A 12,662-nucleotide genomic window follows, 5' to 3' on the forward strand; every position below is an offset into this window, starting at 1 on the left:
GCCTTTCACACAGTGAGTATAACAAGCATGCTTTACTGGATATACAGACTGATTTTACTGTTGTGAGTTTAGTAACATTTTAATAAAAAAAAAATGGCTGATAGGCAGGGTATTTATGACAGAAGAGACCCTATTGGTCTCTCCTGCTATAAAGGCATCCTCCTGCCTGTCAGCTGTTATGTACACTGAGCCACACATGTGTAGCTCAGAGAACATTTATGGCCCAGAACCGCGCCGTGGCGGTGGAACTCCTGTTCGCCTGTGTGGGAGTGACGTCATCGCGGCCTGGCCTATCAAACAGCCGAAGGCACGGGACCCGAAAGGAAGACTGGGCGATAATGGACGCTCTGGGGGGCCTGCAGGATTGAGCCTACCCCAGCGCTGGAGGGCACTGTTTCACAGGTGCGTCTGCCATAGGCCTCTTACACACAGGCGCACCGCCCGGCGGATTCCGTTTTGCTCAGCGGGGGATCGATCCGCCAATTCCCACTGAGCAGGCGGATGACAGCTCCGTCTCCGCTCTGTGTGCAGAGACGGAGCTGTCAGATCCCCGCTGTCCTCTATGGAGGAATCGGATGAGAACGGACCGCCTGTGTGTTCTCATCCGATCCTCCAGACGGATGGAAAAAAGGGTTTCCATCGGTCCGTATTTCACAGATTGGATCGGATAGCAGCGGGTGTCAGCGGACATGTCTCCGCTGACACCCGCTGCCCCATAGGGATGCATGGAGCATCCGATCCGGTCTGCCTGAAAAACTGACAGGCGGATCGGATCGCCCGTGTGAAAGAGGCCATAGTGTACTAATATGCTGTGCATACTAGCACATTATGGCATAACCGACCTATGGGGCCCTAAAAAGCAAATTGTGTAGTGGACTTTACTTCTGTTTTAATACAATGTATCCTCCGATTGGCTGGAGTGGAGAAAGGGGGTGGATGATTTCACTATTTCCACCCTAGCCAATCAAAATAAACCTTGTATATTCATTGATAAAAATACAAGGCTTCTTCTGAAGGTCCGAGAAACACTCCGCCTGACTTCTCTTCAATGTCTGCAGCAGGCAGACAATCACCCATACTGCTGCCAGGACATAGCCCAGTGTACTGTATGTAGCTAATGCTACTACACTATATTACTGTACAGCCACAGCCGTATCATTACACAATGGGAATAGTTTACTGGGGCTAACAAACTATTTAAAGTGATATTAAAGCTGGAATTCTACTTCAAACCTATTGCTTTGCCCTGTATTGGTAAAAAGCAGGTTCATTGTAATTGAGCCCCTAAACAAGTGTAAAAGTGCATGATCTCTATGATTAATGGAGGTTACTGCAGGGTACGGACTTAGTCCACACATCAGCAGACCAAATATGAATACAACTGGAATTCTGGTCCACCATTATGTGGGCATGCACTAACATGCGGTGGAACTTCTGTTTATCATAGAGATGATGCCTGAGAGTCAACAGAGCTTATTATTCAGATGACCTCTGTTAGCCCATGCTAAAACTACTGATGCTGCATAATCATGCATTTTTACATGCTTTTTTATGCAGTTTCATGCTTCTTTTTTGTTTTTGTAGGAGGAAGGGACATTTAAGCTGTTAAGCACAAAGCCCTTCAAGTGTAAAGTTGGTGCAGCCATTGTGCCTGCTCCTCCTCCTGCCCAATGACAGAAGCCTTTGTATTGTGTGACCTCGTTCACAAAATACAAAGGCTTCTGTGAATGGGCAACAGAAGGGAGGAGCAGGCATAGCCTCTCCTCTCTCACAGACTCAAGAGTGGAGTGTATCCTCTAGCAGAGCTTTAAACCTGTCATGGCAGGCAGATATTAGGACTTAAATTTTTTGTTGAATTCAAGTTTTAAGTCTATGGGGCCATCTATGGGGCCAAATATGCAGTATGTTGCACTAAAAGAAGCACCTGCATCTTTTCAAAAACCGCACTGCACCATGTTGCATTAATGTTAATTGGCACCAATGTGTTCTCCAGTATCGTGCAGTGCAGATGCAGGAAAAATCGCACTAGTGTGAATGGGGCCCACATGGAACCTGAAAAGAAGTTACTTTTTAATAAGTTGGAGTCGAAGTACTGGGTGAGCTGAGCTGATGTATCTATTCTATTTATCCGGGAAGAAGACTTTGCTAGTGTTGTTGTAGAAGGTTTTGGCGAGCTCCTCTGGATCTTCTTCTCTGACTGCCGCAATAATCTCCAGGACTTGTCTGCAAAATCATGAACAATGTTTTTATTAGAGATACCTGTCAGGCAACCAAGCACCAGGAAAGCTAAAGATATCTGCCAGAAAAAATATATTTGCAGTTTCACAGTAGCTTTATCGCATCATCTTTTACAGAAGGACTTAAGCCTTTGTCTTGGGTCTATCTGACTATTATAGACTAAGTAAGGAGAGACAATTTTACAGTATGCGTAAACTATATTATCAAAAGTATTGAGACACCTGCCTTAACACGCACGTGAACTTTAATGGCATCCCAGTCTCAGTCCGTAGGGTTCAATATTGAGTTGGCCCACCCTTTGCGGCTATAACAGCTTCAACTCTTCTGGTAAGGCTATGCACAAGGTTTAGGAGTGTATCTATGGGAATGTTTGACCATTCTTCCTGAAGCGCATTTGTGAGGTCAGGCACTGATGTTGGAGAGAAGGCCTGGCTTGCAGTCTCCGCTCTAATTCATCCCAAAGGTGTTCTATCGGGTTGAGGTCAGGACTCTGTGAAGGCCAGTCAAGTTCCTCCACCCCAAACTTGCTTATCCATGTCTTTATGGACCTTGCTTTGTGCACCGGTTTGCAGTCATGTTGGAACGGGAAAGGGCCATGCCCAAACTGTTCCTACAAAGTTGGGAGCATACATTGTCTGAAATGTCTTGGTATGCTGACACTTTAAAGTGGATGTAAACCCCCACGTATACCCAGTGAAGTGAACAGCCTCAGACGATGCACAGAGATGAAACAAATCTCCCTACATAAGTTTTACTTATGTATATCTGTGCAGTCTTCCCTTTTCTACACTCTTTGAAAAGTGCAGATCATGTTGGGAATCTTTCTTCCCCATTCAGCAGTGGGTGGGGAGTATGGGCTTATACAGTGTATGAGCTGATTGGAGGAAAGGCACAAACTCCTCCTCCACATAGACAGAGGAATGAAGGAACATGGAGAGCTGTAGCCTGAATAGATTATCTCTCTGCTAAGCTACCTCTATGCTTTCTCCCAAACAATATTTTCAGTTGCTGTTTATCTCATGTGTTGGAGAGCTTGTCAGAAGTGAACCTTGCTTTGTGCACTGGTGTGCAGTCATGTTGGAAGAGGAAGGGGCCATCCCCAAACTGTTCTCACAAAGTTGGGAGCATGAAATTGTCCAACATGTCTTGCTATGCTGACACCTTAAGAGTTCCCCTCACTGGAACTAAGGGGCCAAGCCCAAGCCCTGAAAAACAACCCCACACCATAATCCCCCCTCCTCCAAATGAAATGTACCAGTGCACAAAGCAAGGTTCATAAAGACATGGATGAGCGAGTTTGGGGTGGAGGAACTTGACTGGCCTCCACAGAGTCCTGACCTCAACACGGTAGAACACCTTTGAGATGGATTAAAGCGGAGAATGTAAGCCAGGCCTTCTCGCCCACACAAATGCACTTCTGGAAGAATGGTCAGACATTCCCATAAACACGCTCCTAAACCTTGTGGACAGCCTTCCTAGAAGTGCTGAAGCTGTTATAGCTGCAAAGGGTGGGCCAACTCAATATTGAACCCTACGGACTAAGACTGGGATGCATGAAGTTCATGTGTGTGTAAAGGTAGGCGTCCCAATACTTTTGGTAATATAGTGTATGTCCGGCAAATCCAGAACTTGTTCACACTGTAGAATTTTCTCATGTTCTTCTAACCACTGCTATGCACTATACATACATGAGATCGCTCAATTCACATTCCCCAGCTGGGGTATTGAGCTAGGCAACTATACTGAACAACAATCAGCGCTAAAGGACAACAGGGACTATCAGTCCATATTAGGAAAATACATTTTCAAGACAAATTCTTCCGATATTCCAGAACCGACTTTTTTTTCAAATATTCCCAGTAATGGATAGGCTTTACTGCTGTCTTCAGACTGTCTAAATCCTTACACACATGGCTAAAACAAAAACAAAAAAAGGAGGGTGTACCGGCCTCGGGCATTACCATAAAACAAATGAATAAAAAAAACTGTGAATACATCCAAGGACAATGCTCTAGTGATGCCTACCAACAGGAGGTAAAGCTTACAGGTTTCAAGGGCAGAGCCCTCTTCATCAGAGCTACTGGTGAAGAGGGCTCGGTCGTTGAAATGCGTACACTATACCTCCTATTGGTAGGCATTACTAGAGCATTGTCTTTTTTGTTTTAACCATTGAGCTAGGCAGGCAAATGTTAGTTTGTATATGAGTACAGCCCATAAACCACAGCTGTCGCCAGACTTAAGTAATTGAACACAGTTAAATGCTATTCTGTACCAGACACAATGGGGGAGATTTACTAAAACTGTAATGAGCAAAATCTGATGCAGCTCTGCATAGAAACCAAACAACTTCCAGGTTGTATTGTCAAAGCTTAAAGTGATTGTAAAGGCAGAAGGTTTTTGGCTGGGTTCACACTTATGCGAATTGGAAGTTGGTTTACCTGCATCCAATTTGCATGTCAGGAGCCTGTGACCGGCTCTCAATGGAGCCGGTTTACACAGCTCTGGGACGGTGCGGAGCGAATTGCATAGGAGTCCTGTGCGTCTTCTGGTCTGTTTCGGGTCTGAATTCAGCCAAAAATTTGGACCGAAATCGGACCTGAAACGGTGAACAGGGATGCACCGGACCCCTGCCATGAGCCACTCTGAATAGTGTGAGAAACCAGCCTCATGCATCAAGATAAATAAACCTTCTGTGTGCAGAAGCCCCCCTAATACTTACCCGAGTTCCATCTCGGTCCAGCGATGTTGCAGGAGAAACTGGGCCGCTCGGGACTCTCTCTCCTGATTTGCTGTAACACAGTAGCGGCGCCATTGGCTCCCATTGTTGTCAATCAAAGTCAGTTAGCCAATGAGGAAAGAGAGGTGGTGGAGCCAAGCCACAGCACGGCACGGCTGCTCCCATAGCAACACTCAACACGAGGGAGGAGCCAGGAGTGCCAGCGAGGGACCCGAGAAAAGGAGGATCCTGACTGCTCTGTGCAAAACTACTGCACAGAGCAGGTAAGTTTAACATGTTTGTTATTTTTAAATAAAAACTAACGAGACTTTAAAATCCCTTAAACTGAACTTAGAAGCTCATTCGCTACCATGCAGAGCTGCACCAGATTCTGAGTGCTCCAGTTTTAGTAAATCAACCCCAATCTGAACAGAGTCTAAGACCTCATTCACACAAGAAAGAAGTGTGCTACACCGTATGTGTCATTTAAAAAGAATGTGCTGCCAGTATGCCTCAACCCGCAAAAAAAGAAAAAAAGGTTTTACTGCCAATGATCTGTTAATGGTCTGTACACCTCTATCACTTACACAATGTGGCAAGGCTCATTCCTGTCCTTCAAGCAATGACCTGCCTCCCATTTCTTCTTTGTTGGGAAAGTGGTTTTCACATACTTGGACCCAGCGTGTGTATTCTTTACTCCACACCAGGGGGCGTCTGTTCATAACACAGAAAATGGCTGTTACGTCAGTTTTATCACAGACATATATAGAAAATTAAATAGCATATATTTGAGGACCTTTTTGCACAGTTATTTTGTATTCAGCATTTTATCTGGATGCTGCTGTATGTATATACTGTATCACCATTTATTGTGTTTTGCTAACAGGATATGTTTTCATATTATGGTGGAATAGATACACAGGTTGTAGTAGTAGAGCATGGCACATACAGTACTGTGCAGGAGGTTTAGACAGGTGTGAAGCAATGCTGTAAAGTAAGAATGCTTTCAAAAAAATATTTCTCTTTCGGTCATTGATGGACACAGCTCCTGATCTTTTTGACCATTGGGTTATACTGCCCCCTACAGGAGTAAGACACTAGGCAGGAAAAAGCTTGACTACGCCGCCTATGGGGCAGTCCCAGGGGGTATACTCCCCATCTCAGCTATAGGCACTTAGTTTTCTTCTGCCTAGTCAGAAGTAAGGACCTAGTTCCTTTCTAAGATGTCTGGTCCTAGCAATTTTTTACCTTTTAAATTGAACTTTTTTCTTATCTTTGTTATTTTGTTCCTGTGAGCCGATCTAGTACGGCTGGTCACTGATGCTCCTTGGAGACTTACTCTCAGGGAAGATCTGCTGTCCCAAGGGAAAATCTTTCATCGTCGCTGACTTTAACGACTTGGCTGTGAAAGGCTAGAAAATCTACCTCTAGGAAGATCTACCATCATACTTGGAAAACGTACATTGCGTGGTGAGTGTGTTGGGGTTCTCCCTCGCTCCTTTTCGATGGCTCGGATCTTAGCTTTCCTCCAATGGGGGGGGGGGGGTTTGCAGGGCATGACCTTGAGTACCATCAAGGGCCAGGTTTCGGCCTTGGTGTTTTTTTTTTTCAACGTCCACTGGCCACACATTCCTTGGTAAGTACCTTTATCAGGGAGTTCGACACTTGGCTCCTCCGATGCGGTCCCCATCGCCGCCGTGGGACCTTAATTTGGTGTTCTCAGTGCTCCAGGAACCTCTTTGAAAATATTCGGGAGGTTCCCTGCTTACGCTGTCCCAGAAGGTGGCCTTTTTGGTGGCTATTACTTCTGCACGCAGGGTATCGGAGCTGGCGGCGTTGTCTTGTTGTTTACCTTACCTGGTGGTTCACAGATATAAGGTGGTTCTTCATCCCTGTCCATCTCTGATTTCCATTTTAATGACGACATTGTGTTGCCTTCCCTATGTCCCAGGCCTATACATCCTAAGGAAATTGCCTTGCATTCCCCGGATGTGTTTGGGCAATCAGGGTGTATCTGGCAGCTATGGAGTCTTTTAGGAAGTCAGACTAACTACTTGTCCTCAGGGATGGACCTCGGAAAGGGTTGGCCGCTTCTGCTGCAGCCATTTCAAGATGCCTCAGACAGATAGTGATTCAGGCCATTCAATTAGGGGTCAGGTTCCTCCTTTCCCTGTTAAGGCGCACTCTACTCGGGCGATTAGTACCTCCTGAGCCTTCCGTCATCAGGCATCAGTGATGCAGGTTTGCAAGGTGGCTACCTGGTCATCTGTGCACACTTTCACATAGTTTTATAAAGTGAATCTGCGGATGCTTCTTTTGGCCGCAAGGTTTTGCAGGCTTCTGTTTAGAGGACCTGGTCCTCTTTGAGGGTGTATTGTTTTTTTCAGGTAGGTTCCAGTTGTTTATAGTTGAGCTCCATGTTACCTGGTTGGCAACAGTTTAGCCTTGGGAACTTTTTCTTGCTGTTCCCACCCCTCATGTTTGACACTGCTTTGGGACGTCCCAATGGTCAAGAAGATAAGGAGCTGTGTTTGTCAATGAACAAAAGAGAAAATGTGATTTTTGACTTACGGTAAAATCCATTTGTCTGATGTTCATTGACAGACACATTACCCACCCCTCTATGGAGTTGGCTTTCTTCTGACACTGCTTGTAACAAAACTGAATGCCTACAGCTGAGAGTGGGAGTATACCCCTTGGGACTACCCCATAGGTGTAGTCAAGCTTTTTCCTGCTTAGTGTCCTACTCCTGTAGGGGGCAGTATAACCCAATGGTCAAGAAGACAAGGAGCTGTGTCTGTCAATGAACCTCAGAGAAATGGATTTAACGGTAAGTCAAAAATCCCATTATTGTAATTGTTTATTTTTATCAATTTACAAAATGCAAAGTGATTGAACAGAAGAAAAGTCTAAATCAGATCAATATCTGGTGTGACTATCCTTTTGGATTTGAACCAGCATCAGTTCTTACACTTGCACCAAGTCAGGGATTTTGAAGGATTAGAGTCAGATGTATAATAAACCAATTATACCAAGCAGGTGCTAATGATCATCAATTTTACATGTAGGTTGAAACACAGTCATTGACTGGAACAAAAACAGCTGTGTAGGAGGCTAAAAACTGGGTGAGGAACAGCCAGACTCTGCTACAAAGATGAGGTTGTGAAAGACAGTTTCATGTCACAGGCAGGACTGAGCACAGCAACAAGACACAGGGTAGTTATACTGCATCAGCAAGGTCTCTCCCAGGCAAAGATTTCAAAGCAGGCTGGGGTTTCAAGATGTGCTGTTCAAGCTCTTTTAAAGAAGCACAAAGAAACAAGAAACTTTGAGGTAGACACAGCGGTCGGCTAAGGAAACTTAATGCAGCTGATGAAAGACACCTCATGCTTACTTCCCTTCAACATTGGTAAGGAGTCACTAAAAAAAGGCGGCTAAGTCAGATATTTACTGCCCTCTAACCACTCCCCCTTAAAGGAGGCAGAAGGGGGTGTACACATGCCGTGATGCTTTGCGGCAGATAACTTTCCCCATCACAATTGCAAGCCAGTACCACCTGCCAAACATGACTCATTCAAATAAACAGGGCCAGGTTTTAAAGGGCTAAAAGAGGCAGTGAGGAAGCAACATAACTCCTCACTGCTTGCCAAAGATCCTCTTACAAGCGATTCACCGTTGATCGCTCTTTAGAGGGCGGCACGAAGTGTAAACAAGCCCAAAGGGAGTCAATTACATGGAGCTGTCATAAATTGTATTTACAGTGCATACAGAAAGAATTCACATTGCTTCACTTTTTCCACATTTTGTTAAGTTACAGCCTTATTGCAAAATTGATTAAATTCAATATTTCCCTGAAAATTCTACAAGCCACACCCCATAATGACAACATGAAAAAAGTTTGTTTGAAATCTTTGCAAATTTATAAAAAAAAACATGTACATAAAGTAATAAAATGAGGAAAAGGGAAGGGGGAGGGGAATATAGGGAATAGAGCTCTAATTGCCTACCAACTGAATTCTTTCAGACCCCTATGAAGACCCTCATACCCCTACATGAGCCTTATGCTCTAGCTTGGGCATGGGTTTTGCTCCCTCAGTTCCCATCTGGACTTATTGCTGGACGGCTTGCAACCTCACCGACAGCTAACACTCAATTGTGAGTTTTTTCTCAGTTATTTTTCCCCCCCTTGTTTTCGGATACAGTATTATATATCCCTTCCAGATATTGGGACCAAGCATGCTCCTGATGAAGTGAATTTTTCACGAAACGCGTTGAGCATTAGAAGGCAACCCACAACTGCAAGCTCTACTATACACTCCATCATCTGTTTCCGAAAATTATCTACATTATATACATACATCCAATATGCTACCTTATTATTATTGTTATTTTTTTATGTACTGAATTATCATTTCAGTACCTCGATTATCGTGTATTGTTTCATTATATAATTCATTAATTTTCTTCATATGTGTTTTCCATTCAGATATACTGTTGTTACCCGATATGGATCTGTTAAAAAACGTATTAAACGTTAATTTATCTACTTTCTTTGTGCTTACCAGCACAGGTTTCTGTACCATTATACACTGGGCGCACCTCATACAAAGTCCCAACCTTTTTGAACACTATGTGTTCCTATTTTATACACATCTACATAAGTATTCACAGCCTTTGCCATGACACTCAAGGTTGAGATCAGGTGTATCCCGTTTCCACTGATCATCCTTGAGATGTTTCTACAACTTCATTGGAGTCCGCCTGTGGTCAATTAAGTTGATTGGACATGATTTGGAAAGGCACACACCTGTCTATATACAGTCCCACAGTTAACAGTGCATGTCAGAGCACAAACCAAGCCATGAAGTCCAAGGAATTGTCTGTAGACCCCTGAGACAGGATTGTATGTAGATACAGATCTGGGTAAGGGTACAGAAAAATGTCTGCAGCATTGAAGGTCCCAATGAGCACAGTGGCCTCTATCATCCACAAATGGAAAAAGTTTGGAACCACCAGGACTCTTCCTTGAGCGGGCCGTCCGGTCAAACTGAGTGATCCGGGGAGAAGGGCCTTAGTCAGGGAAGTGACCAAGAACCCAATAGTCACTCTGACAGAGCTCTATCGTTTCTCTGTGGAGAGAGAAAAACCTTCCAGGAGAACAACCATCTCTGCAGCACTCCACCAATCAGGCTTGTATGGTAGAGTGACCAGACGGAAGACACTCCTCAGTAAAAATGACATGACAGCCCGCCTGGAGTTTGACTAAAGACACCTGAAGGACTCTCAGACTATTAAAAAAAAAAAATTCTCTGGTCTAATAAAACAAATATTGAACTCTTTGGGCTGAATAGTAAATGTCATGTCTGGAGGAAACCAGGCACTGCTAAACACCTGGCCAATACCATCCCTACAGTGAAGCATGGTGGTGGCAGCATCATGCTGTGGGGATGTTTTTCAGGGGCAGGAACTAGGAGACTAGTCAGGATTGAGGGAAAGATTAATGCAGCAATGTACAGAGACATCCTTGATGAAAACTTCAGAGCGCTCCGGACCTCAGACTGGGGGCGAAGGTTCATTTTCCAACATGTCAACGACCCTAAGCCCACAGCCAAGATAACAAAGGAGTGGCTAAAGTACAACTCAGTGAATGTTTTTGAGTGGTTCAGCCATAGCCCAGACTTGAACCCGATTTAATATCTCTGGAGAGATCTGAAAATGGCTGTGCACCGATGCTCCCCATCCAATCTGATGGAGCTTGAGAGGTCCTGCAAAGAAGAATGGGAAAAACTGCCCAAAAATAGGAGTGCCAAGCCTGTAGCATCATACTCAAAAAGACTTGAGGCTGCAATTGGTGCCAAAGTTGCTTCAACAAAGTATTGAGCAAAAGCTGTGAATAACGGAATTTTTGTAAAATCTTACCTGTAAAATTCCTTTCTCTGAGTCCTCCGACAGTCGCCGCCTCTTCATATTCGTCACATATGGGGTATTAGACTTTGCTCCGAAGGAGTAGCTAGGCAACAGAATATGTTAACAATAAAGCTTTAACATATCCCACCCTCAAGGGGTGGTCCCCTCAGTCAATACCCTCCTACTTCCTGCAACCATATCTCAGTTTTAGTGGAATAGCAGTAGAGTATACATTCAAACCCCAAAAGAGGGGCGGGGGCGGCGACTGTCGGAGGACTCAGAGAAAGGAATTTTACAGGTAAGATTTTACAAAAATTCCGTTTTCTCTTACGTCCTCCGACAGTCGCCGCCTCTTCATATTCGTCACATATGGGGACGTCCCAAAGCAGTGCAAACATGAGGGGTGGGAAACGCATCCGCGCCGAAAGGCAACGCAGTCTCCACATCAAAGAAAGGAACCTTACCAAAGGAAGGAAACCAGCTGGGCAACAGCAAAAATAAGTGCTCAACAGGAGCAACAACCCAGGAAAAGACAAAAAAAACCAGGGAATACAAAGATATCCCAACAGCCAGGAGTCCCCAACAAGGGACCCTATGGAACAGCCGCACTAAGAACCTTGCGGCCAAAGGAAGCATCCGCCGATGCCTGAACATCTACTTTGTAGAATTTTGTGAAAGTGTGCACGGTCGACCAGGTCGCCGCCTTACACACCTGGGATACAGAAGCCCCATGACGGCAGGCCCAAGACGTACTCAGTGATCTAGTAGAGTGCGCCTTCACAGGCACAGGGGGAACCTTCCCCTGCAAGGCATAGGCCTGTTCAATGGTCTGCCTGATCCATTTGGCGATGGCAGAGGCCGAAGCCGCCATGCCCTTCCGAGGACCCTCTGGAAGAACAAACAAGGAGTCCGTCTTACGAAAAGACTCAGTCGATTTAAGGTAAACCCTAATCGCCCGAACAACATCCAGAGAGTGCAATCTCACCTCCTTTGGATGTTTAGGCTTCGTGCACAACGAAGGCAAAACAATATCCTCGTTAAGATGGAATTCCGAAACTCGTTTCGGCAGAAAAGAAGGATTAGGTCGCAAGACCACCTTATCCAAATGAACAACCAGGTACGGAGACTTGCAGGACAAAGCCGCCAGTTCCGACACTCTGCGAGCCGAAGTGATCGCCACCAAAAAGGCGACCTTTTTGGACAACAGAGACAACGAGATCTCCCTGATCTGTTCAAAAGGAGCACGTTGTAACACAGAAAGAACTAGATTCAAGTCCCAGGGGGGCAAAGGATCCCTCCTAGGAGGAACCAGATGCCGCACACCCTGAATAAAAGTGCCAACCAAGGAGTTGGAAGCCACGGGACGTTGAAACAGAACGGCCAGCGCAGACACCTGACCCTTTATCGTGGCCAGCGCCAAACGCTGATCGACACCCGTCTGAAGGAAAGACAGCACACGGGAAACCGAGTACGTGCGGGGTGAAAACCCCCTGGACTCACACCAGGCAAAATAGGCCTTCCAAGTACGGTAATAAACCTTTCCCGAGGAAGACTTCCTCGCGTTGATCAAGGTATGAACGACCTCTGGAGAGAGACCCTTCTCCTTCAGGACCTCGGTCTCAACAGCCAGGCCGTCAAAGCCAGCGACTGTAAAGCAGGATGGTAAATCGGTCCTTGAGACAGTAGATCGTCTCGAAGAGGCAGACGCCAGGGGGCGTCGACCGCCAGATTCACGAGGTCTGCGTACCAGGACCGGCGAGGCCAGTCCGGTGCCACAAGAATCACCGTGCTGCGTTCCGAG

General features: G+C 45.5%; 1 protein-coding gene across 1 annotated transcript in view; it reads right to left on the reverse strand.

Moving 5' to 3' along the window:
• Positions 1-2,120: 2,120 nt before the first annotated feature.
• TATDN1 (TatD DNase domain containing 1) overlaps positions 2,121-12,662 on the reverse strand; it is a gene marked incomplete at its 3' end in the record, with an annotated part of 55,322 nt that continues 44,780 nt past the window's right edge. The window contains exons 11-12 of the mRNA XM_082257939.1: positions 5,542-5,668; positions 2,121-2,223 (exon numbers count right to left, since the gene is read on the reverse strand). Coding sequence (XP_082114065.1) covers positions 2,121-2,223; positions 5,542-5,668 — 230 coding nt within the window. The remainder of the gene's footprint in view (positions 2,224-5,541; positions 5,669-12,662) is intronic.

The sequence above is a fragment of the Pelophylax lessonae genome (genome assembly GCF_965119305.1).
Source record: "Pelophylax lessonae genome assembly, chromosome: 5".
Lineage (NCBI taxonomy): Eukaryota > Metazoa > Chordata > Amphibia > Anura > Ranidae > Pelophylax > Pelophylax lessonae.